Source organism: Lithobates pipiens, unplaced genomic scaffold (genome assembly GCF_037356315.1).
Source record: "Lithobates pipiens isolate NorthernLeopardFrog02 unplaced genomic scaffold, aLitPip1_a1.2 Scaffold_3, whole genome shotgun sequence".
Classification (NCBI taxonomy): domain Eukaryota; kingdom Metazoa; phylum Chordata; class Amphibia; order Anura; family Ranidae; genus Lithobates; species Lithobates pipiens.
The window spans coordinates 3758110-3781584 of NW_027507790.1; the positions used below are offsets into that span (position 1 = coordinate 3758110).

General features: G+C 41.5%; 1 protein-coding gene across 2 annotated transcripts in view; it reads left to right on the forward strand.

The window, feature by feature from the left end:
- Positions 1 to 23475, forward strand: part of NDRG2 (NDRG family member 2) — an 85532-nt gene that overhangs the window by 36313 nt on the left and 25744 nt on the right. For both annotated transcript variants that reach the window (XM_077461164.1, XM_077461165.1), the window contains exons 2-8: positions 4780 to 4850; positions 4936 to 4977; positions 8661 to 8766; positions 9868 to 9988; positions 11068 to 11130; positions 11221 to 11281; positions 22650 to 22736. In XM_077461164.1, the coding sequence (XP_077317290.1) occupies positions 4788 to 4850; positions 4936 to 4977; positions 8661 to 8766; positions 9868 to 9988; positions 11068 to 11130; positions 11221 to 11281; positions 22650 to 22736 (543 nt within the window). In that variant the 5' untranslated portion in view covers positions 4780 to 4787. The remainder of the gene's footprint in view (positions 1 to 4779; positions 4851 to 4935; positions 4978 to 8660; positions 8767 to 9867; positions 9989 to 11067; positions 11131 to 11220; positions 11282 to 22649; positions 22737 to 23475) is intronic.

Genomic DNA, 23475 nt, shown 5'->3' on the forward strand with positions numbered 1-23475 from the left:
AGAACACTGCTAGTCCATTTAGCTACAGTAGTAACACAGTAAGAGGGGAAAAAATGTGCACTTTCCACATGTTGATTAGACAGGACAAGCATCCCGTAAATATGATAGTGAGGGGAAAAGAAGCAGATGGCTCTTCCTGAGGGATATGTGTCATTCATAGTAAACCAAATTAACGGTCTCTTGAACACAGTTACATGGTACAATGTCCGGGCACTCTGGGACTCATATGCAGTAGAAATATAAAAAAAAAAAACAACAAATGTTTGTCCTCCGGTGCTTTTATCCTTGTTCAATATGGTAAATGCTGCTCGAGCAGCTCTTATAATGATAATTATCTCTCTGGTAAGCTCATCATCAGTGCACACTACAAAGTGGATAGGCCAGGAGCATGTCGAGTGTTTAGAAAATGTGTTTTACTGTATAGAATAATTTAATGATCTATGGTAACAGCAGCCTGAGCTGCTCGCAAAATTTAAAAGCCCTTGAGGATTTTTTTTCTTTATTATGGAAGATTCATAATAGAGACCAAGGTGAGAGAGCATGTGCGCACTTACCCTGCACATGTTCCAGTGCTTGCTTCTACCTTTTTATTATAGAAAATTCAGCTATGTATGAAACTAGTGTCTGCTTTTACTGCTTAATATAGAAGGTTCAGCTAAAAATAAGACCAAGGTGAGGGAGCATGTGTGTGCTACCCCTTCATATGTTCCAGTGCTTGCTTCTTCCCTTTATAATAGAAGGTTCAGCCAAGTATGGGAGCAAGGTGAGAAATCATGTGTACCTTTACCCTCAATATGTCCCAGTGCCTGCTTCTTCCTTTTATGATAGACCAGTATGAGAGCAAGATGAGACAGCATTGTGCTCTTCCGTTCGTATGTTCCAATGCCCACTTCATACTACTTTTTATAGAAGGCTTAGCCAAGTATAATACAAAGGTTGGAGAGGGTGTAAGCACTTGCCCTCTACATGTTCCAGTGGCCGATTTTACCAAAACAAAGACCGAGGTGAGAGAGCATGTGTGCTCTTACCATCCACATGTTCTACTGCCTACATCTACCTTTTTGTTAAGTCTCCAGCCAAAGTTCAGACCGAGGTGAGAAAGCATGCAAGTGTTTACATGTTCCAGTACCCACTTCTATCCTTTGTTATAGAAGGTTGAGTTAAGTATGACACTAAGGTGAGCAAGCACATGTGCTCTAATGTTCCAGTGCCCACTTCTTCCTTTTTATTATATAAGGTTCAGCCAAGTATAATGCAAATGTTAGAGAGGGTGTAAGCACTTGCCCTCTACATGTTCCAGCGCCCACTTCTACCTTTTATTATAAACAAGGTGTGAGAGCATGTGTGCTCTTACCAGCTGCATGTTTAATGCCTTTGTCTACCTTTTTGTTAAGAATGTCCAGCCAAGGTTCAGAACAAGGTGAGCGAGTGTGTGTGTGTGTGCGTGTGTACCCTCCACATGTTCCAGTGCCCACTTCTACCTTTTATTATAGTCAAGTATGTGACAAAGGTAAGGGGTGCATGTGTGCGGTTACCCTCCGTATGTTCCAATGCCCATCTACCTTTTTAATATTGAAGGTACAGCCAAGTATAATATCAGGGTTGGGCAGGGTGCAAGCCCTTGCCTTCCACATGTTCTAGTGCCCACTTCTACTTTTTATTATAGCCAAGTATGAGGCCGCGTTCACACGCGCGGACTGTTCGCCCAACTTTGTCCGTCAAACAGTTTCGGCAAACAGTCCGCTCAAAATTAGCATGGACGGACATGGCCACACACGACGGACGAACAGTTTGCTGAAACCGTGCGCGATGACGTGAACGGCACGTACGACGGGACGAAAAATACGACGTCCTATACACTGCATTATAACTTTCGGCGTGTAAATCCTTTCTGAGCATGCGCGGAACTTAGTTTGACGAACAAGCCTACACACGAGCGGACTGTTCGCTGAAACAAGGTTTCAGCGGACAGTTTTTCGGAAATTCCGTAAAACCTTGTTCGTCAAACTGTCCGCTGAAACTGTCCGCTGAAAGCCCACACACGAGCGGACTGTCCGCCCAAACACTGTTCAGCGGACAAAGTTGGGCGAACAGTCCGCCCGTGTGTACGCGGCCTGAGACTAAGGTGATAATGCATGTGTGCTGCTACCATCCATATGTTCTAATGCTCACATCTACCTTTTAATTAAGAAGGTCCAGCCAAGCATGTGACCAAGGCGAGAGAGCATGTGTGTGCATACCCTGCACACGTTTGAGTACATGTCACATCTTGAAAGAAAGATTGGAAACACGGCTCCACTTTTTTGACGTTTCTTTCTTCATTGATTTTACGTCCTGTGCTATTGCATTTTTTCTTTGCTCTCCTCCCTGAGCTCAGCACCCCTGCAGCCAGGTCCCATACTTTCTGCAAACTACAATGCAGTTAATCTGGAGAAGGGTTAGAACCTCTATCAGAATATTATATTCTAGTTGGATAGCAACAACTACACTGCACAAAAAAAGTGCAAAATTTGCAACAGGAGTTATGAGAAGTCATAGGTGGGATTTCCCCCTTGCTTTGTAAAGATTTACTCTTGCTTCATGTGGTGTCTTCAGGATGTTTGGAAATGCCTTTTCCTATGGGGATACAGGCAGCTTGGTTCAGGACCTGCCCAGCCTGCAATTCTCAATGGCAGCTCACTGAGGTGGTCATCTCTGTGCTTTCCCCTCCTGTAAGCATGTTCCCTGTGTTAAACTTACTGTTAGAAGTCCTAAACTGCATGGTTGTTCTGGTTTAGGGACTTAAAGCTAGAATCAGTATGACCGCCAGGTAACTAGCATTTGCAGAATAAAACATTCCACATGGCAGCCTCCATATTCCTCCTAGGAAAGATTTTCTCCTCTCAGTATATAGAAAAATAGCAGGAATTTACAGTGTTCTAGAAACACATTAGGTTTGATTTACTAAAACTGAAGAGTGCAAAATCTGGAGAAGCTCTGCATAGAAACCAACCAGTTTTCCAGGTTTTTTTTTTTTTGTCAAAACGTAATTGAACAAGCTGAAGTTATAAACTGGTTTCTATGCACAGCTGTACCAGATTTTGCACTCTCCAGTTTTAGTACATTAACCCCTGTGTGTTGTTGTGAACAAGCCCTCTTAAAAAACTGTGGATTTTCTCCATGTTCCTGATTTTAGCCTGCACTAGAAAATGCAGTACCATAAACTACTTGTTTTTGCTGTTATTGTTGAACCTTTAGCAGTTTAAAAAAAAATGTTCACGTTTCAATGGGCTCCAAGCTCTCATGCTACTCTACTCACCATCATTGCATCCATCCTTTTGCTGCTGTTTCTTCCACCAGTAGTGGGAAGTCTACTATTCCATTAGTATTTTCTGTATATGTAGGAAGAAGGTAGAATACCAACATTTTATTTTGTTATTTTACTTTAGTTTCAGAACTAGATGGCGGGTGTCAAAGATATTTTTATTTCTTTCCATACACCCCAGTTAAATAACAGGTATTTCTCGATCTCTTTTATGTAACCCAGGATCTCAAAAAAAAAAAAAAAAAATGTTAAATGAATAAAATTAAATGAGTGTTCTGCTCTTCTAGGAGCAGTTAGCCCTCTGGTCACTGGCTCAAGTCCACCAGCCCCTCGGTACTTCAGTATTTGTTACAGTGATGGGCCAAGAGGCAGTGGAGTCCGGGCCTCAGAGTTTTTAGCAACCCTGATCCTATGTTAAGAGATCGAGATTAGTGAGGAACCAGCTGAAGTTGCCTGCTTCTCAATGTAAATGTCAGAATAATAATGTTGCTGTGCATAGGGGTTGACAGTGCTTTCTTTAAACTTTTTTTTTTATTATTATTTAAATGGAAACATACAAAAAAACCTTGCAGATTAATTTATCTTCATTTGGAACAAATGTTTGAAAGTGTCTGGTCTGCATTCTAGCTACATGTTATGCAGGCCAACATAGAGAAATATTATGCAACAGTTTCTACATGTGAGTCTTTGCGTAGTTATTCCTTATGACTGTAAAGATTGTAGTGGGTCTATCCACTGGTATAGTTCAAGTTTTTTGGAACATTTCATAAAAGTGTTACAAAAAGTCAACATGAAGCCCAACTGTAACAAAAAATGCAGAATGTACCATCACAAAAAAACATCAAATCGTCATCAAACATCAAAAAGCAATTGTTAGCGTTGGCCTTCCTCCTACTGGTAGGAAGACCTATCCAGTTTTTTGCCGAAACAAACTTCATTTTTAAGGATTACCTTGGATAGCTTCCCTTCCATTGATATAACGTGGTGGCTTGTCATGCAGTCAGTTGAAGTCCACCCAAAATCTTTTCATGGTGGCTTGTCATGCAGTCAGTTGAAGTCCACCCAAAATCTTTTCATTTTACTCTGCTGCATAATAACGCTGTTTCAATAATCTTTTAGATGTGACAAAACCATGTAGTATAAGGGCATACTGCTATTGGATATAGATTTAATGGATTGTTTAGGTAGACAGGTACGTGGCCAATAGTGGAGAAAATTTGTGAAAAGATTTCCATGCTTCCTTCTCCAGCAGGTTATTTCATGGCATTTGTACAATGCTGCTGTTAGGAAGACTAATATATACTTTTTAAGGTTACAAGGGGTGAGGAGTACTCAGTAGGTCTAAAAATAGCCCAGAGGTTTGGGTATCGGGTTCTGCAGCAAGAACATGGCTTTATTTCTTTTCTGTGCTAAATAAACAGCAATTACTCTAACGTTACCGCTGAAGTAAACAATTTATATGTTCTGTATTACAGATCTGGAGATGTCGGAGTTACAAGAAGTTCAGATCACAGATGACAATGCTCTTCCACAGGACCCTTTAAAGGTAATGCCAAGATTCTCTGCTTTTGAATTTACAGGAAGATGCCACAATTGTTATCACACATATTTTATTTTGTGTTTATTTTTAGGCAACCGAATTAGCTGCAAAATTAATGCAAGTACAAGAGCAGGTATGTAATGTTTTGTGTTTTATACATACATGTTTGTGTACATAGCAGTACAGGCAGGGGTCAAGTCCTGCGGAAAAAAGTGTGGGAACTCCCACCCAAGATCCACTCCCCCACCAAAAAAAATAAAAATAAATAAAGGTATGCTCATATGCATATATATTTCACAGAAAATACAGTAAATTTATTGTAAAGTGCCAGTTTACAAAAACAAAATAAGTTAACTTGTCAAATAGAATAATCAACACAATGGGTGATGATCTTTCCCTCGCAGGGAATTTCTAACACAAATACACCCTGTTCCAAATTCAAATACAGCAAATTAGAAAATATCACACAAACTGGAATAACGTTGCCCTTGCCGTGCAAGATTATCGGCTACGGATCAAAAAACTCACGGATCGGATCATTCCTTGGATCTGAGTCACAGATTGGATCTTTTTTTCGGATCAGCAAATAATAATTGAATTTGCAAAAAACTGTGAAAAATGTCACCACCATATAGTCCCCACTGCAATATACATCTCCCCCACTGTAATATCAATGTCATCTCCCTCAATAATATTTTGGCTGAGCATGGATGGGTATGGCTGGGTATTAGCAAAATATGTATTGGCAGGGTATTGCAGAATATTGGCAGGATAAGTATTGGCAGGGTATGGCAGATTATTGCTGGGTATTGCAGATTATTGGCAGAGCATTGCTGGGTATTGCAGGGTAAGTATTGCAGAGTAAGTATCGGCAGGGTATGTATTGCAGAGTATCGGCGGGGTATGTATTGGCAGGGTAAGTATTGCAGAGTAAGTATCGGCAGGGTATGTAATGCAGAGTATTGGCAGGGTATTGCAGAGTAATGGCAGGGTATGTATTGCAGAGTGCTGGCAGGGTATTTCAGAGTATTGGGTAATGCAGAGTATTGGTTGTTGCAGAGTATTGGCGGGGTGTTGCAGTGTATTGGCGGGGTGTTGCAGTGTATTGGCGGGGTGTTGCAGTGTATTGGCGGGGTGTTGCAGTGTATTGGCGGGGTGTGGCAGTGTATTGGCGGGGTGTGGCAGTGTATTGGCGGGGTGTTGCAGTGTATTGGCGGGGTATTGCAGAGTATTGGCGGGGTATTGCAGAGTGCAACTTAACATACTAGTGACTAACCTGGTTTACTTCTAGGGAGAGAAGTAAACTGGTAGCAGTGCAGTGGCTGTGGCCCCAGGAGGCCTGGACTGTCTGGCACTGGGTAGAGGGGAGGGAGGAGACAGTCCGGATCCCAGCGGCATGTGTCTGTCGCTGGCTGCGCTGGAGACCGTATGCGCACTGCCCACTGACTCCAGTGCGTGCCCACGTGTACGACCGACGTCATGTGACCGGTTGCTAGACGCGGAGCGGCCCTAGCCTAGCAACCAGTCACTCGGGCGGCAGAGGAGCGGCAGGCTACGCATTGGCAGCGGGCTACTCAGGCGGCTAATGGGAACGGCGTCCCCATTGTGGAAATAGTACGGGAACGCCGTTCCCATGCATTCCCGCAGGACTCGAGCCCTGAGTACAGGCATATAAACACACCCATATTCATCACCGGTATCTGTTTTTACATCATAGGTATATCTTTTTTTATTCTGTTTAGATGACACTACATAGATATGGCCTTCTATTCCGGGTTTAAAATAGTAAACATAGATTACTATATTTGCTATTTTATATATACAGCCTTATTTAAAAGCTCACATTGTGAAAGAAGAACATGCATAGTTAATTTCTAGCGTCCTGTAGTAACGTATCAGCCAGCAAGAGGAAGTCAAGCATGTTACACGGGCATGTAAATTCTGGTTTAAACTTCTTAACAATAAAAAGATATATAGTTGGTGCAGGACATCTTATTTTGATAATATAAGGCTTAGGCTCGGTTCACACATGGGGCAAACCCAACTTATAGCATGACTTTGCAAAGCGATTTGGAGGCGACTTCAGTGAGACTTCAGCGTGAATTTGCACAACTTACAATGTGGCTTAAAGTTGCCTGCAGGATAGGCAACTTTGACTGTGGCCAATAGCAGAATAATCAGCTTTGTGGGAGGGAAGGGGTTGCCTGGGTAAATGTGGGAAATACCTGAGTAAATTATTTTCTTATTCCTGTAAAGTCGCTTCAATATAGATGGAGATCAGACTTGGAGGCCACTTCCATTGAAATCTATGGGTATAAGTTGCCTAGAAGTCACCTTGAAGTAGTACAGGAACCTTTTCTGAAGTCGGAGCAACCTCAGTAGTGTACATTAAGATGGCTCTCGTTCACTTTAATGTAATTTCTTATGTCCAGCGACTTGGGCCAACTTAAGGTCTGACAAGTCGAATCTCAAGTTGCTGTAATGTGAACCGACACTTGGTGTTTGACATGAGAAATTTAAATCTTATGTTATTGCAAAATGTTTCTTTGAGGTTCGCACTATAATAGCGCTTCATCATAATTGTGGTTGTAAAGGCTAAACTTTTTTTTTTTATCTTCATGCATTCTATGGTATGCCTGAAGATAAAAAACCTTTTGTGTGCAGCAGCCCCTCTAATACTTACCTGAATCCCATGTAGATCCAGCGATGTTTTAGGAGTGTCTGAGCTGCCCGGGACTCCCCTCCTCATTGGCTGAGACAGAAGCCTGGCACCATTGGCTCCCGCTGCTGTCAAAGTCAGTCAGCCAATGAGGAAGGAAAGGGGGCTGAGCAGCAGCTTTGTGTCTGAATAGATACAGGGAGCTGTGGCTCAGCCTGGGTGCCCCCCCATAGCAAGCTGCTTGCTGTGGGAGTACTCAACAGGAGGGAGGGGCCAGCAGCACCCAAGAAGGACCTGAGAAGAGGAGGATCGGGGCTGTCCTGTGCAAATCTACTGCACAGGACAGGTAAGTATAACATGCTTTGTTATTTTTAACTAATAAAAATAAATGAGTCAAAATTTATGGTTATGATTAAGCTCCAGTATAGCCTGAAATGCATCAAAATCTTTCCTTCATGCACTGTGATTTTTTTGACTGAATTTGATAAAGTCTACAAGGTGAGCAGGCATCCAGAGCACCTTACCATACTTAATTTCTATGGTATGGTGAGCAGGTGAGCAGGCATCCAGAGCACCATTCTTCATTTCTATGGTATGGCCAGCAAATGTAACTAGAGAAGCACAAATGCCTGGAGTGGTGTAGATCTTCTCTTCTTTGACCCATCCAGACTGTTTAACTGTATTGCAGTGCGCTGCATTACCCACATGAGCTAATGTACAACATTTAATTTTGTATGTCAATACCTGTAGCGGTAAGGAAGACCACTAATTTGAATGCCAGTGCACCAAAATGCAGGTTTTAACTGATCTGCCACATTTTTGTGTCACGTTTTGTCAGATTGGTTCACATATAAGTCTTGTGGTGTGCTAAAACACAAGTATGTTGTACACTTGCTAAGTATATTATGCTACCACTGTTTTGTACAGCTTGCTTATAGACTAGGTGTATTTGTGGTTTTGTGTATTTTTTTTTTTTTTTTTTTGTGGGATTAAAAATGTGAACATATACTTAAGGATTTTATGGACGTTGATATTTTCTAAAAGTTTTTGTTTGAACTTTCTGGTTTCATATCAAGCCCTGTTCCTTGAGTATATCATTAGCACTGGTATTCCAGTATAAACTCAACCTGTCTTCCTCTCTGTATCTCGTGGTGTAGAAGCACTGTATTGAGACTCCCTATGGGATGGTGACGGTTACAATTCAGGGCTCCCCCAAACCCAAGCGTCCAGCGATAGTAACATTCCATGATGTGGGGATGGACCGTGAGTATGAGGGTTATCTGTGTTCATCGTACCTGTTTGTGTCTGTGTGTCGTCTGTCTTTTGTGCCTTGTTCTTTGTACTACCACAACTGACCTTGTCTTTCCGTTTCTTCTCATTCTAATTTTGTCTTTTTCTGTGGTTGTCATTTACATCTTTATTATAGTCTGTTGGCTATGACTTTGGCTTTTTCTTGTGTCACTACTCCTTGGGCTCCTGTCTATTTTCTGCATTAACTATACATAGTCTATAGTAAACAGTAGTGATGTTATCAGAATTATACACACATACAGCTAATTGCTGGCTAGACATTTGTTAAAAAAATTATGGGAAAACCGTAATATGTAATGATCTCCATGAATGAGCTTTCTGCTTCCAGTGCTAGCGGAAATCCTCCCAAATGTTCTTGCTACACTGATTTTTCCAGCATGCTGTAGGGTTCTTGTGACCAATGACACCAGTTTTTTTCCCATTCATTTCCGCTTGTGGATTTGTTTAGATGGTAGTGGATTGTCTACTGCAAAATGTTGCACTATTTGGTATCACTTTAAAAAAATCACATTGTGTGTGACCAGGTCTAAACTACTCATATATAATTCATTTCTACTAGAAAGCACCAGACGTCAGTCTCCGATATCAATTTGTCCTTACACAAAGTTGACCCTGTATACTCTATAAGGGCAGGGCAACAGAATCACTTGTATGTCAGTTAGTGTAGCTGAGCTGGTAGATGGATGTACATGTCTACATATAAGCAAGCAATGCTCATTTTTGTGGAAGGATTTATGGATAAGCCTTAATTTGATTCGGGTTGTTCTGATATTTTTTCCAGTGTCCTCTAGGTGTTTCAGTTTTGGACTCTCTGTAACGTATTGCACACATCTTCATACACAACTTGCTAATCCTATGTCCTTTTTGCAAACTCCTCACAGTGGAACTATGTAGAAATAATATCAGATCTCGGTTCTTTCCATTGTCGTTGCTAAAATGCCAACAACTTCCTCTTTCGTTTTTTAACTTTAATGTTGTGCAGCCTCCGTTTTAATAAATTTACTTTCTGCTTACTCATCACTTTCCTTTTTTTTTTTTTCTGCCGCCCGCCAGATAAAATGTGTTTTGACACACTGTTTAATAATGAGGACATGCATGAGATCGTGAAGAATTTCGTTGTGTGCCACATTGATGCTCCAGGGCAAGAGGAGGGGGCAGCTGTCTACCCTGTTGGGTAAGTTTTCTTTTGCGGTTGGGATGCACAACAGATATGTAAAGTGCACCAAAATGAAGCTCTCCTATGCTGTTAACTATTGAAGATTACCAGTTTGGATAAACTTGTTCATTACTAAACTTCTATAATGGGGTAAAGTATGGTGGAAGTAAAATGTCTTGGTGCCCGATAAGCTATGTACCTCTTTTGTGATTTTTTTTTTTTTTTTTTTTTTTTTTTTTTTTTTTTTTTCCTTCTTCTCTTTTTTTTTTTTTTTTGTGAACTTAAGTGGAGTGCCTACTTTTGAATCAAACTACATTGTGTACAGTAACTAGCTTGTTCACCAGCACACAGAAGCAGTATATTGTCTAAAGCTGTGTCTCTTGACCTTTTTTTTTTTTTTTTTTTTTTTTTTAAGTCATTGCACCTTTTGAAAGTATGCAAAATCTTAAAAGCACTCAAGTCTAAAATAGGCTCCCCGTAACATCAGTATCTTCCCCTATGTATCACAGCCCTCAACCTCCCCCCCCCCACCCCCCCCCCCCTTTCAAATGAAAGTCCTACCTTTTGCTTTTATCACCACACAGTTTCGCCTGCATGGCAGTGGTCGGGAGGTGGATCCAGTCGAAATGGAGACAGTCTTCCATCCCCTTGTGAATATTGGGCTTGCCCTGGATTAGCGTCATACATTTTCATGGTGCTGGTGACCAGCCCATGATGCTGTGCAAAAATATCGGACATGGCGTGGGACTCCTGACAACTCCATGCAGTACACCAGGGTGCCATGGCATCTTGGTTAAGCAATACTGGCCTAGACTGACTTTGGTTCACTCTGATGGGCCTATAATAAGGTGGAGCTGTAGATAGCTTTCTTTCAAAGCAGCACATCCGTTAACAAAATGGCCTTTGGTAAACAGATTTGTTGCATATTTAGTAATGCAATCTAGGTTTTGCTCTTAATAATTCAAATAATATTTTGTACTATATGGTTCTTTGCTGTGAGTCTCGGAGCTGTCTTTATACCCATGGCTACATGAAACTATATACTATGCATGTTGTGTTTTCTAACCCTGTTACTCTGTTACATTGTGTCCAATCAGGTATCAATACCCATCACTTGATCAACTGGCAGAAACCATCCCCTGCGTGCTGCAGTACCTTAAGTGAGTAAACTTGCCAGATACAAACCTGGAACATAAACTAATGTGAATAATCATAGGTTGTATGTAACTTTGCCCTGTTTTTTTATGCAGTTTCCCCAGTATTATTGGAATTGGTGTTGGTGCTGGAGCCTATGTCTTTGCCAGATACACGGTACGTATCCCTGAGGATTATTCACGGCCATAGCAGTGGCACAAAATTAAAATAAACCCCTTTGGTGTAGTTATGGACACTTTGTTATTGAGGGCATGGCTGTATACTATTGCAAGATTCTTATTATGGAACCCAGAAGTGTATGTTTGAGTTGTGGCCTGGAGGATGAAAATAGAGAGTACAGTATAAAGTGTACAATGTAAAGACCTTTTTGTGTAGTCCGGAGGCTGGGAATAAACTCACCGATTTGTACATGTTGCCTGGAACCCTAGGCTGTTGGTGTCGGCCAGACCTATAAACCTCCACAAAGGGGAAGGAACACCTGGCCACAGTTCCTAACGGTTCTGAATCCATCTCTCTGATTCAGTCCGATGCATCCCTATTTAGTTTGAGGCTATAACTATTGAATGGCATGGTAACATCAGACCAGTTATTCATGTTTCTTCTGTTAAAGAATCAATCTATAGTTGCACAGACAAAAAAAAAAAAAGCACGTTGATTGAGTTCAAAACAGAAGATATCTTAAAGTGGGAAAAAAAACCCTAACACTAACTATTCTTAAACATTCCCTGTCCCCCTCCTCCTACCTATCCCGCATACCCTCTGTGTAAAAAAAAAAAAAAAAAAAAAGGATCTGTGTACTTGCCTCTTTTTAATCCACTCCAGTCTGGTCATGTGATTCTGCAACTCCATCTCCCCTGTGTCAGTGAGCAGCTCCTGCAGGGGAGAAGGGGGAGCAGCAACCACAGCTGGGCCAGAAGAACCTATAGGTCAGGGATATGCAATTAGTGGACCTCCAGCTGTTGCAAAACTACAAGTCCCATCATGCCTCTGCCTTTGGGTGTCATGCTTGTGGCTGTCAGTCTTGCTATGCCTTATGGGACTTGTAGTTCTGCAACAGCTGGAGGTCCGCTAATTGCACATCCCTGCTATAGGTGATGAAATTCATAGCTGTTATCAAGCGCTTCCCTACAGGAATGCCAAAGCTGCAGGATCACACGACCAGATTAAAAAAAAAAGGCAAATACGCTGATCTTTTTTTTTTTATACAGGGTATGCAGGATGGCTTGGAGGAGTGAGGGGAGGGAACGTTTTGAAAAAAATAAATAAAAAATTTGTTTAGATTTTCTTTCACTTTAACTTCTTAGCTGATCACAGGCAAGACATTTTTGCCAATTACTTTCATTTACGCTGTAAAATATCAAATACTTCTAATCTATAATTGTTCTTGTTCTACCGAATTTTATCAATTTTAGCTTCTGCTGTCTTTCATAAAATAAATCCTATCATTATTATCAAAGTAGTTACACTACTCAGAATCATTTTACTATTTTGAATGTCTAGTACTAAGTAGAGAACAAATGAGCTAGAAAGCAGAGAGGTGATTCCATTTATCAGATGTTGGTTTTAGAAATCCAGGGAAAGTACACTTGACATACTACTCCTAAAACTCTTAGGCCTCATGCACACGAGACGCAGTTAAACGCGCGTTCAGATGCAGTTGGACAGTTTTTTCAACTGCACCTGAACTCATTCAATGTTATCCTATGTGTCCATGCACACAGTCTGGTTTTTTTCCGTTTATATGCAGTTGCGTTTAATCTCGTTTTTCCAGAAGCAAAAAAATGCGTTCAGAAACAAAAATTTCTGCGTTTCAGACGCAAAACGCGGTAAAACGCCGCTACCGCGTTTAGCCGCGTTTGCGTTTATATGCGTTTTTAAAGGTGACCTTTTTTTTTACATTAAAAATCTCAAAAATGATTGCAAATGATGAAAAACCATTAGAAAAATATTTTAAACAATTGCAATTGCAAGTGGACAATCCACAACTTGTGGCAAGTGACGTGGCAAGTGGACAATCCACAACTTGTGGCAAGTGACATGGCAGGTGGCAAGTGATGTGGCAAGTGGACAATCCACAACTTGTGGCAAGTGACGTGGCAGGAGAAGTGGCAAGTGACGTGGAAAGTGGACAATAGACAACTTGTGGCAGGTGACGTGGCAAGTGACCTGGCAGGTGACGCGGCAAGTGACTTGGCAGGTGACGTGGCAAGTGGAAAATCAACAACTTGTGGCAGGTGACTGGCATGTGACGTGGCAAGTGGACAATCCATAACTTGTGGCAGGTGACGTGGCAAGTGACGTGGCAAGTGGACAATCCACTTGTGGCAGGGGATGTGGCAAGTGACGTGGCAAGTGGACAATCCACTTGTGGCAGGTGATGTGGCAAGTGACGTGGCGAGTGGACAATCCACAACTTGTGTCAGGTGACGTGGCAAGTGGACAATCCACAACTTGTGGCAGGTGATGGGGCAAGTGATGTGGCAAGTGGACAATCCACTTGTGGCAGGGGATGTGGCAAGTGACGTGGCGAGTGGACAATCCACAACTTGTGTCAGGTGACGTGGCAAGTGGACAATCCACAACTTGTGGCAGGTGATGTGGCAAGTGGACAATCCACTTGTGGCAGGTGACGTGGCAGGGGACGTGGCAAGGGACGTGGCAAGTGGACAATCCACAACTTGTGGCAGGTGATGTGGCTGGTGACGTGGCAAGTGGACAATCCACATCTTGTGGCAGGTGACGTGGCAGGTGACGTGGAAAGTGGTGTGGCAAGTGGACAATCCACAACTTGTGGCAGATGGCATGGCAGGTGACGTGGAAAGTGGACAATCCACATCTTGTGGCAAGTGACGTGGCAGGTGATGTGGCAAGTGACGTGGCAAGTGGACAATCCACAACTTGTGGCAGGTGACGTGGCAGGTGATGTGGCAAGTGATGTGGCAGGTGATGTGACAAGTGGACAATCCACATCTTGTAGCAAGTGACGTGGCAGGTGACGTGGCAAGTGACATGGCAAGTGGACAATCCACATCTTGTGGCAAGTGACGTGGCAGGTGACGTGGCAAGTGACATGGCAAGTGGACAATCCACATCTCGTGGCAAGTGACGTGGCAGGTGATGTGGTAAGTGGACAATCCACAACTTGTGGCAGGTGACGTGGCAGGTGATGTGACAAGTGACGTGGCAGCTGACGTGGCAAGTGACGTGGCAAGTGGACAATCCAAAACTTGTGGCAGGTGACGTGGCAAGTGACGTGGCAGGTGACGTGGCAAGTGATGTGGCAAGTGGACAATCCACAGCTTGTGGCAAGTGACGTGGCAAGTGGACAATCCACAACTTGTGGCAGGTGACGTGGCAAGTGAACAATCCACAACTTGTGGCAGGTGATGTGGCAAGTGATGTGGCAAGTGGACAATCCACTTGTGGCAGGGGACGTGGCAAGGGACGTGGCAAGTGGACAATCCACAACTTGTGGCAGGTGATGTGGCTGGTGACGTGGCAAGTGGACAATCCACATCTTGTGGCAGGTGACGTGGCAGGTGACGTGGAAAGTGGTGCGGCAAGTGGACAATCCACAGCTTGTGGCAGGTGGCATGGCAGATGACGTGGAAAGTGGACAATTCACATCTCGTGGCAAGTGACGTGGCAGGTGATGTGGCAAGTGACGTGGCAAGTGGACAATCCACAATTTGTGGCAGGTGACGTGGCAGGTGATGTGGCAAGTGGACAATCCCCAACTTGTGGCAAGTGACGTGGCAAGTGGACAATCCACAACTTGTGGCAGGTGCCGTGGCAAGTGACACGGCAAATGCAAGTGTACAACTGCTCTCTATGCTGCTGCTGCTCACTCTGATCAAAATAGCAGAAATAGTTAAAAAAAAATGCTTTGAGAGCTTGGGGAGGGTCTACATGATGTTATCTTTATAAACGCGTTTAAACGCAAACGCGTCTAAACGCGGCAAAACGCGCGTTTCTAAACGCGCGTTTCAGCTTTTTTTTAACAGAGGTTTCATCTGCGTCTCGTGTGCATGAGGCCTTACTCCTAGAAAAAAAAAACTTTTTTTAAACTAAAGCAATTGCCTTTATTTAAATCTTAATTGTAATAAGTGGAGTAATCTAGAATAAAAAAATGACCAGTAATAATGACAGGGACTAGGTAACCCTGACAGTATACAGTGTATCCGGAAAGTATTCCCTTTTTCCACATTTTGTTATGTTACAGGCTTGTTCCAAAAATGGATTCAATTCATTATTTTCCTCAAAATTCTACAAACAATACCCCATGATGACAACGTGAAAGTTTATTTAAAATCTTTACAAATGTATTAAAAACAAAAAAATCCCATGTACTTAATTGAGCTGGAAATGCACACACCTGTCTATATAAGGTACCACAGTTACCAGTGCACGTCCGAGCACAAACCAAGCCATGACGTCCAAGGAATTGTCTGTAGACCTCTGAGACAGGATTGTATAGAGGCACAGATCTGGGGAAGGGTACAGAAAACTGTCTGCAGCGTTGAAGGTCCCAATGAGCACAGTGGCCTTCATCATCCGTAAATGGAAGAAGTTTTGGAACCGCCAGGACTCTTCCTAGAGCGGGCCACCTGGCCACACTGAGCGATTGGGAGTCAGGGAGGTGACCAAGAACCCGATGGTCACTCTGACAGAGCTCCAGCGTTTCTCTGTGGAGGAAGGATTATCTTCCAGAAGAACAAATATCTCTGTAGCACTCCACCAATCAGGCCTAGTTGGTAGAGTGGTCAGATGGAAGCCACTTCTCAGTAAAAGGCACATGACAGCTCACCTGGAGTTTGCCCAAAGGCACCTGAAGGTCTGTCAGACCATAAGAAACACAATTCTCTGGTCTGATGAAACAAAGATTGAACTCTTTGTACACACGACTGGACTTTTCGAGGGACTAGGTCCGACGGACTTTCGGCGGAGTTCCCGACAGATTTTCCGAATGAACGGACTTGGCCACACACAATCACACCAAAGTCTGACGGATTCGAACGTGATGACGTACGACCGGACTAGAATAAGGAAGTTCATAGCCAGTAGCCAATAGCTGCCCTAGCATTGGTTTTTGTCCATCAGAATAGCATACACACGAACAAATTTTTCGGTCCGGCTGAGTTCCGGTGGGAAAATGTAAAACATGTTCTATTTCTAAAGTCCGCTGGATTTTCATCTTCCAACAGGACAACGACCCTAAGCACACAGCCAAGATAACACTCCAGCTAGGGGACAACTCTGTGAATGTCCTTGGGTGGCCCAGCCAAAGCCAAGACTTGAACCCGATTTGAACATCTCTGGAGAGATCTGCCCATCCAACCTGATGGCGTTTAAGAGGTCCTGCAAAGAAGAATGAGAGAAACTGCCCAAAAATAGGTGTGCCAAGCTTGTAGCATCATACTCAAAAAGACTTGAGGCTGTCATTTTTTTGCCAGAGGTGCTTCAACAAAGGATTGAGCAAAGGCTGTGAATACTTATGTACATGGGATTTTTTTTCCTGTTATTATTTTTAATAAATTTGCAAAGATTTCCAACAAAACTCTTTCACGTAGTCATTATGGGGTATTGTTTGTAGAATTTTGAGGAAAATAATGAATTTAATCAATTTTGGAATAAGGCTGTAACATAACAAAATGTGGAAAAAATGAAGCGCTGTGAATACTTTACGCATGCACTGTATATGTTCTCAGACAAATATGCACACAAAGAATCTCACTGAAAAAACATTAGCATAAATTACATCATTGCTTTATGACATCAGAGAACAGGTTTTTAATAAAACCTAAAAGTTCAAAGGGAAAAATCCTCATCCAGACCCATCAGCCTTAGCCCTTGTATACACGGTCGGAGATTCCGACAACCAAATCCGTCGGATTCTGGCCGTCGGATTTTGTCTGACGGATCTTGTCCGAAACTGTTGCATACGCACGGTCAGACCAAGTTGTCGGAAAATCCGATCGTTCAGAACGTGATGACGTAATTTACAACGGGACTATGTTCAGGCTAGTAGCCAATAGCTTTGATGTAGGAATTTGATCTGAGCATGCGTGGCACTTTGTCCGATCGGAATTCTCTACACATGATTGGAGTATGTCCGATCGGACATTTTGTCAGAAAATATTTCCGGCAAGTTGGAAAATTTGGTCCGACGGAAACAGTCCGATGCAGACCACACACAGTCGGAATATCCGACAAAACGGTCCGGACACATTCCGTCGGAATCTCCGATCGTGTGTTCAAGGGCTAATAGATACAGTGAATTGCTGTTTTTGAGTTTTCAATCTGATCGCCTTGTGAAACTAGGATTAAACTGAATGGAGACCTGTCACATAAAGTATTTTTGCTCTATGGCAGCCAGTCAGCATTTCCTGGTGCAGTATTGGAGGGTGAGAAGCAGAATCTGGTTGGCAGCTGTGGGCAACATGAACAGTACATTATTTTGCTTCTGGTTATGTAGATAAACTAGATTGCCACAATGTCAGCTGAAGGGTCTTCATTTGGGGGTTACCTCTGTACCCTGCATTTTTACAGACGTGTGTTTTTTTTATTTAGTTTTTTTTATTTTTTTACAGAAAGATCCATGTGCACTGGGCTTAACCTTAGATTATCTAGTGGGGAAAGTTTGCCTTTGCCATGGCCTCTAAAAAAACAAATTTCCTGGTTAGCTCTGGCTTTGATATTTTCCCACTTATAGAATTCCTTTAAAAATGATTAATATGAAGCTGGTGAAATGGATTGTAGGAGTTGATTGGGCAAATTGCCATTGGAGCAGATGTTGGATTATTCACTCGTGTCTGCTTATGACAACAGGCCTTATTATCAAGGTGTTCCGTGTTAGACACAAGCAGATTAGGGCATTGGGGGATTCTTCTAGGGTGATCCAATTTGCAGCAATGTAAACCTTATCAATTTACGTTTATTTGCTCTCGTTTTGGTCTGCTAAATAAACCATTAAAGGCATGTTGTCATATTGATACACTAAGTAAAAAAAAAAAAAAAAAAAAGTCTGTTATTCCTGTCAGAAACCCAGTGTTGTTTTGTGTACCCTGTCGTGTTATTAGCCCTGTTCAGTTCACTTCCGTGGACTACAGAACACCCCTGTGTTATGGGTATGAGGGGAGAAGTGTTCTGTAGTCCTAACACAACACACCAGGTGAATATAAATGCAGCCACCAAATCTAAGGGCAGGTAAGCTGCAATAGTTAGATAAACCTTCCTAAATCGGTAGATATAGTATGTGTTTTTTTTATAGTATTTATCAAACATTACGGTATCACAGCAGGGTGAAAGATTCTGACTGATTGGCTGTGTGCGTCAGACTGAGCCAGTTCATTTCTTTTTCCAAAACTTTTGTTAAATCTTTTGTTACATTTTTTTTCAGCGTGCCATCACCCAGTGTTCTTTTTCTTATTTTTAAAAATCTTGTTATTTCACATCAAAATTCCTAAAATATATTTCTGTTTTTATTGTTGTAAGAAAAATAAAATTATGGATGTTTAATATTTCATTGTAGTGCTTTCTATGGGATTTGCCAAAGTGCAACAGTATGCTCCTGCTGCAGCTCTGTCATTACTGAGAATCTGGTTATTGGGGAACAAGGTGCACTGGACTAGCAATGGTCTGTCCAATGAGCACAACCTTCTATTTCCTTTCAGTGCTGTCGTTTCCCACACATGACGTGGTCAAAACTGTTTACTGGTAAAAACATGGAGTACTAATACTTCCTTTTACTTAAAAAAAAAAAGAAAAGAAAAATAATATAAGAAACTAGCGTTTTTTCATCATAATAATTTTTTTTTTCTTATGGGCATGAAAGTGTATACACCAAGGAGCAGAACTGTTCAAACTGTTTTCCTCTGAAGTTAAGCTTCTAGTCTATTTTTAGGGTATGATACAGAAGGAGACACATTTTTTTTGGCGAAGGTCACTGGTAAAAGTCAGAAGGGTTTTTCTTATAGAGCTACAGCAAGATTTTTAAATGCTTAGTCCACCAACACCGGTATTTCAATTAAAGGCATCCTCCAAATAGCTAGGGAACATGGATAGTTCTTCAAATTCATTGTCGAACCTGTGGCAAGATCTTTTTAGTACACTTTCAGACTCGGTCTGATAATATATGGATCCCCTGCTGCATTGTTCTCTTTGTCCTTGCTTTGAAAGCTGGGTAGCGTTTGAAACCTGGCTGAAGAAACCTTGATGTCCACATCTCCAAGTGATCTAAATAGCCAGTAGGTGATTCAACCTCAAGCATTCACCAAAAATGCAGGTAGACATACCTTTTCATTTAATAATGAGCTGGTGCACAAAAAATAAAAATAAATATATAGATACTGTATAACACGCACCCCAAGTTTAGGAGGGAATTTTAAGGAAAAAAAACTTAATTTAAATGCCCATCAATGCAGCCTGTCGGTCATGTGCAGCCTGTCGGTCATGTGCAGCCTGTCGGTCATGTGCAGCCTGTCGGTCATGTGCAGCCTGTCGGTCATGTGCAGCCTTGTGCATCGTTGTCCCCTCAGTGATGACAGCTTATATTTTTAAAAATGGCGCCACCGGGATGTCCTGTGTATCTCGGCAGCGCCCAGTATTTCTCGGTGGCTTTTGCCCGCCTTCGGCCATACCTGGCGGCTTTTAGCCGCCATCGGCCGTACTCAGCGGCTTTTGGCCGTACTCGGCGGCTTTCGGCCGCTCTCGGCCCTTCTCGCTGTGAGAAGGGCCGAAGGCGGCTGAAAGGCGCCTAGAGCCCAGAAATCGCGGAGGAACGGCGTATAACACGCACCCGCGATTTTCCCCTGATTTTAAGGGGGAAAAGTGCGTATTATACGCCGATAAATACGGTGTGTGTGTGTGTATATATATATATATATATATATAATATAACAGTATACCTGTATTAAGGTAATGCTGCCACTCGCAACAGCCTTTGCTCAAAGAGGGTTGGCTATGCTTTTATTTGTATATAATACGTTTAGCAAAATGGTGGACTGGAGCAACTGATTATGACAGTAAGCCTGTAAATTAGCACACTGGCTAAATGACCCCCCAGACAAGTGGTTACTTCATACAACAGCACTTTTGCTAAAATTTACAATATAAATGCGTGCAAAACCCTTAAATGGGCAATGCAAAAAAAATAAAATAATTCTAACTTGTTCCAAGCATATGCAGTTGTCGGTGACAGAGGTATAAATTATCAATCCAGTGGGAACATCTGTACAAAGGTCTTAAACATTAGTTCCACAACATTTTTTGTTCTTAGATCATACAAGACATAAGACCAAGTATTCATTAAAAAAAAAAAGAGTAATATATCCACTTTATCAAGACTGTAGAGGTTGAATTGTATATAGATAAAGTCTTTATTATTCCTCCAATTATAGTGTCCTAATACATTGACCAGAGCATATCAGATATTCCTATTGTTTTCCAGAACAAACCTTGTTGCAGTATGATGATTGTTGCAAAATTGCCTAATTCATTAGCATCCCCCTGTCCCCTGTATAGGACAAGACCAAATGCACAACAAAATGCTACTATGACATTTCATGTCCTCCAGTCCTCTGTAGAACCACAGCTGAGATAATGTAAATGTTGAAACATTTGGATCAATGTCCGCCAAGATGTTAACAATTACTCTTTGCAAGGAGCAGTTGGGCAATACAACCAGGTCATCTCCTTGCCTCCAGCATGTGACTGGGTAATAAGGAAGCAGCAAGAGATTGATGGACTTATCTCTCTGCTCTCTTTGTTCTGAGAAAATTTCTTGTCATCGCATGTACATTGCAGTGGACCTCATTGGCCCAAATGTACTGCCCCTTCCATTCTGAGTTGTCTGTATAAGGAATTATGACATGCCGACACAGTCAGATTCAGGTGTTTACACCAGTTGCATTTAAAATACATTTTAAAGCAGAACTCCAGCCAAAAATGACAAGATAAAAATGAATAGCCCAATAAAATATACAGTATAATAGTAGCAAATGGAAAGATGTTACTCTTATGGGACTTTAAAGGGAAAAAAGCTACTCTGGGGTAATAATGCGTTTATATTTTTATTTTAGCAAGATAGGGGAGGTATAGATATCACAGATCTACAATGTACAAACATGGATACACATGGATACAATAAAATATACAGTATAATAGTAAAACCAGCTTTTGAGCAAAATATTCACCTTTACCCACTTGTATACCAGCCTGTAATACCCCTTTATGATTACCAGGCCATTTTTCAGGTTTCAGTGCTCTGACATTTGACTGATAATTGCTTTGTCATGCAACAATGTACCCAAATGAATTTAATCACTGCTTCAAGACAGATGGCGCTTTTGTTTTCGTGTTATTTAATACCACTGGATTTTTTATTTTTATTTTTTAAACTATGAAAAGGAAAAAAAGACCAAAGATTTTGAAAAAAACTTTTTTTCTGTTTAAAAATCTACCTAATCTACCAAATTTTTGGGGAAATGAAGAAACATGGCAGTACTGATGGGGATAAACAAGGTGCTTGGTAATGGTGCACCAGATACATTAATGTACAGGAAGGAGGAAGCACAAGGGTTAAAGTACTGGTCACATACAGTGACAGGATGAAAGGCCCATCCATTTGCTGTGGATGGATGTACAGTTAATCCAGAGATCTCCCCTGTAGTACTTTTTGCTGTCACTAGTGGTCATCATCTAGTCATCATGACCAACATCTTTCAAACCTTTTCCTCTGAACCCAGGTTGCCCTGGATCTGCCCCAGACTGAAAAGACAGTGAAATAAGAAGGAACACATCTCTTTTGTCACTAGGCTTTCTCTTCCTATATCAGCATGCGCCTTGTCATCACATGAACTGATTGGTTCCTTGTACTGCTTCTTCCTCTCACCCTCCAGCCTTGCTGTATGGGGACTGCAAAACATTTTTAGCAAGTCAAATTTGGGTACCTGCATTGCTTGCATTTAATCATGTATGAATGATTACAGAGCTGTCTTAATTTGTGTACTTTTTATATTTACCCAGAATTTTTCTAATCAATACAGAATTGCATTACTTGGTGTTTTTGCTCATATATGAATCCTACATTTGTACTTTACCTGCAACCTCTGAAGAAATGCCAGTTATGATGATTACCTAATCTGATGGTTCATCCATTTTTTTTATTTATTTTTTTTATTAGTAGCATGGCCTGGCTCTGTGTTTTGCATCCATCCTCGTGGAAAAACAAGATGTTCTGGTCACCAACAATGGGTGCTGTTTGTTGACGGCAATGAGATAAATGAGCGTCCCTGTTCTGAATGGCGATTTATTTTTTTTTTTATTTTTTTTTAGTAGGATGTACCAGGAGGCTACTGGCAATATTAAACAGGTTTCTCTTTAGTAAAAGTAACCCATCTTTCTTTTTTCAAGGTTGCCGGGCAAATCACAAATGTAAAATATTACGTGAAAGTACACTTCTAAATGAAAGGAGATCTGTAGTCTATGGTGGCATGTTTTAACAGTCCTATCTCTTTTCCTACAGCTTACACACCCTAATACAGTGGAAGGTCTAGTTCTCCTTAATATCGACCCAAATGCCAAAGGTTGGATGGACTGGGCAGCACATAAGGTGAGGTCTTATTATTATTATTATTGTTATTATTATTGTTATATATCATTTTTTTTTTTTTTGTTTTTTTGTTTTTTTTTTTGAAGAGCTCATTCACACTATGTCCGGTGACCTGCATTTGTCCGCACTGGATGAATGCAAGTGACTGTTAGGGCACATAGAAAACAATTGTTATCTTTTTCTTTTTTTTCCCTGGTTACACCACAACACTGGTGTAATGTACGCAGTGCTGCGGTGCGAAAGAATACAGTGTGGTGTAGAAAACTGAAGAAATGCTGTATGACACTTCATGTCACTGCGGTCATATGAATAAAGGGTCACTATGTGAAATATGTCAAATACAATCGAGAGGAAAGAAAAGTGATGCACTGAAATGTGCATCACACTGCTCAGTGCCAGAACTGGCAGTACACTAGTCTGCATGGTAAACGCTGTCTTTCTTCTAATGCTAGTGTGACTGTAAATGACCACAACAAAGGTCCCTGTAGCACCGGTGAACTTCTCCATCAATAGAAAACCTTTTTCTTTCATGACATTTTTGATATCTAGATTGCTCCCCACACCCCTCTGTTAATAAATGGTGACCTCTTTTAGGTTTTTTTTTCTTTGACATCCCACTTATTGTTCTGATCTTTTACAAAGTTTGATATTAAAATAGACAAAAATAGTCTGAAAGATGCGTCAATAATGTCATGATGTTAAAAGAGAATTTCATGTTTCATTTCACTTTAATTCGTTT